Below are 3,796 nucleotides of genomic sequence, written 5' to 3' on the forward strand. Positions count from 1 at the left end.
TTGCTTCACCAAATCCTTCTATTATATTAGATAGTCCTGAAATCGTAATTACAGGATCGTCATAATCATATAAGCTATTGAAATAGCTTCTTTCGCGAAGGATTGTGTGCGTCGAGGCACTGTCCACAAGGCACTCACACTTCATCTATAACATGAATGCAATATTTTAATCTAAAGAAAATAACTATCTTTATTGAAAAGTAAATTGCATTACATGGAAAGTAAAGAACTAAAGATGAAAGTACTATGAGAATTTAAATGCATATAAAGATAACATGGATCTAGTCGAGAAGATCATCCATTTCGAAGTCATCAGCAGTGAACTGAGTAGACGGCTGCTTTTCCACCAGATTTGTTTCAACAGGAGACTTCTGGCTCGCTAGATACAGATCTTGGAGGTGTCGCGGAGTGCGACAGTTTCTGGACCAATGTCCAGTCATGCCACATCTGTGGCATTTGTCCTCCCAAGTGTTCTTGGGAATGGACGACAGCTCAGTGGTCTTCTTCTTCCACTTCTTCTTTCCCTCACTATTGCTGCTCTGGGGCGGGTTGTTTTTCTGGGGTGGACATCTGGCCTGCCACTTAGGGGCTTTCCCCTTGTTGAATTTACCCTTATGCTTTTTCTTCTGCTTCTGGGAAGAAAACATGTGAGCTTCGGGTAGAGGAGCTGAGCCTGCAGGGCGTAGGTTATGAGTGGCCAAAAGCAATTCTCTGTTTTGCTCCGCCATCAGAAGGGTGGAGTGCAATTCAGAATACTTTTTGAACTTTCGTTCGCGGTACTGTTGCATGAGGATTGCATCCTTCTCGTGGAAGGATGTGTAAGTCTTCTCCAACATGCGTTCCTCCGAAACTTCTTCACCACACAACTTCAGGCGTGAGGTGATATTATGAAGTGCTGAGTTGTACTCAGCTACGGACTTAAAGTCCTGAAGTCGGAGGTTTTCCCACTCATAACGTGCACGTGGGAGGATTACATCTTTCTGATGTTTGTATCGGTCCTCAAGTGCAGTCCACAATTCCTTTGGGTCCTCTACAGTCAGGTATTCGGCCTTCAGGGTCCGATCAATATGTCTCCTGATGTAGATAATGGCTTTCGCCTTATCTATATCAGAGACGATCCTTGTAGTAGCAACCTCAGCATTATTTACAGCATTACCCGTAACAGTGGCCTGAGCCGGTGGAGCAGGAGTTGAAATTGTGGCTAATAAGCTCTGGGCATGTAAGTGGAACTTCAGGTCCACGTGCCAACTCAAATAATTCTTGCCAGCAGCGTCAAGAACTTCGAAATCAACGCTCGCTATTTTAGCCATTTTATCTATGCATTTGAAAGACATGAATTAATAATAAGGAATTAAAAATCCATGCAATAAACATGTTGTGTGGATCAGCCCGTCACCAAAAAATAAAAAGTTTCCAAAGTCCGATTATACAGTCCAAAGATAACAAAAAACATAAAATTAAAATACAATTTGGAAAACCCTTGGGGGTCCCTGCATTTTGCAAAAATGCCTTCGTCTTCAATGGAATACACCGGTCTTTAACTTTTTACAATTATATCCTCACTACAGTTTCTCTCTCAGAAGGAAAAGAAAATTCAAGGAATTTAAATTTGGTGACAAAATAGGCTGATCCAAAAACCACAACATTATTTATTTAAACATCCATTCAATTTAATAATAATATATGCAACAGTCATAACAACTGCGCAACATCTCAGGCATATAATTAGATATAACCTAAATTTTTAGTGAACAAATCTGCAAGATTATCTCAAATATTTTCTACTCTCTGATACCATTGACATACACTATAGTTAATGTATACTTGCAGACACACCTGCGAGACCATGTTATAAGAATGTGTGCTCGAGAATATCAGGGAGTAGAAAATGCAGGTTTTGTACCTATCGCTTTATGTTCTATTTTATTACCACATATTCTTCTAGCTCTGGGAAGGCATTTTTCCACTGTCATGAGCGATGAAGAGTATAGACAAACTATATATAGAAATGACTAATTACTAATATTATAATATCATTCAGTTTAGTGGTTGCAGTAACATCTAGTCATTTTATATGCACATACATATCAAATTGTATGACTAATACGTAGCTTTTCCCTTTCCAACTAATTGTCTGTTTGTTCATATTCATCAGATGATGTCTATATTGAACAATTTACTGTGGGAAAAAATATGACAGAAGATAAAACTGGACACAAAATACAACTGATAATCATAGCAAATCCAGCAAAATAAGTTGCTAACATGATTTTTTTTTTGTTAATTTTCCAGCTGCCATATATTATTCTACGGATTATAGTAATTACCTCTAGATCAAATATCTAGGGACGATCGATACTAAAGATCCGTAGAACGCTGCCTCCTTGCGATGATCCGTCGAACGCTCCCGCTGCAACGAACCAGATCTCAATGCGCAAAAGAGGAAGGAAATATTTTTTTTATGGCTCAGGGATTCAAGAACACTTCGTGCTGATAACGTGTTTGAAACTCTTACATAGGCCAAAGGCCTATGATGTATATTTATAGATAGTCAATGTGAATAGGTTGAGTACCCAAGAGTCACCCCCACTTAATGGGGTGTTACACCATCATAATGGGGTGTGAATGGAGGGATAATGAGGGGGAGGCCAAAGGCCTCCCTCATCTCATAATAACACCACAATTGTTTTATTAGATTCACAAGTTATTTACAGTAAGAGTGAGAAAAATATTAGAAAAGCATAAATGCATTATATACAGAAAAAGATAATGATAAAATAGTATTATAATAGCAAGAGGAGTAATTAAAGCCAATAAGCCTAGACAATTGATTAGAAGTGGCTAAAATGACATAAAAGAGAATATGGATTTTATTCCTAATCATTGAAAGACTTTATCAAAAACCACAACTAAATATTAATGCTAACTCTATTATAAATTTTTATGATAAAACGTCCACAAAATAAGTATATAAAAATATTTAAAAATTCATGAAAATTTCTTCCAAATATTCCTAATTTTACTCAAAAAAATTAGGCTATTCTATACAATACTAAGAAAATATTATCTTTTATTCTTTCTGTTTTATTTTTGGTTGAGCCGAGATCAAGCATTTTTTACTTTTATCTTTTTCTGGGGTGATTTTGAAGTGGTGTCTTCATCATCTACGTCAATTGTGACATCAGATTGGACCTGAATTTCTCGTGCTATTATCTTTCCGTAGGCTCATTTATCTTTTATCTTTTATCTTCTCATCTAACTTTATAAGCAATTTGAATGAGAACAAATGTTAATGAGAATAAATGTTAATTTCATATGTATGATAAATTTTTTGTATTTCTAATTTATTATTTAAGTTAAGTTAGGATTTGTTAGGACTCATGTTTTTGAGCCTATTATCTAATCTAGTTTAGATGATTAACAAACAATTTATAACTGTGTATTTTTTCAGTATTTGTGTTTTGTGTATCATGTATCCATGTCGATGATATCTGAAATGAAGCCAATACATATCAAGTCAAAGATTCAAGAACATGCTTCATAGGCAATCATCTTGGGTATATTAGTTTAGGTGTTATATTTTGTGTGTTAATACTTCAAGCTCAAATCTTATATACACACACGTATTTTTTGATTTTATCAAAAAATAGGTATTTTTGAGAAAATAGTGTTATTTATTTATGGACTAAATAATCCTAGTTTACAGCTCTTCTCACTAGTGAAAAACCAGGTATCGTTGACGGGCATTCCCGTCAGGAATGCTTAAAATCCCGTCGGCGATAAGTATCCTTGACGG

At 35.8% G+C, this 3,796-nt stretch overlaps 1 protein-coding gene across 1 annotated transcript; it reads right to left on the reverse strand.

Moving 5' to 3' along the window:
• LOC109820983 lies at positions 282-1,310 on the reverse strand. Its single transcript, XM_020387178.1, has one exon. It carries the CDS (start codon positions 1,308-1,310, stop codon positions 282-284), a length of 1,029 nt encoding a protein of 342 aa, XP_020242767.1.

Source organism: Asparagus officinalis, chromosome 8, assembly GCF_001876935.1.
Source record: "Asparagus officinalis chromosome 8, Aspof.V1, whole genome shotgun sequence".
Classification (NCBI taxonomy): Eukaryota; Viridiplantae; Streptophyta; class Magnoliopsida; order Asparagales; family Asparagaceae; genus Asparagus; species Asparagus officinalis.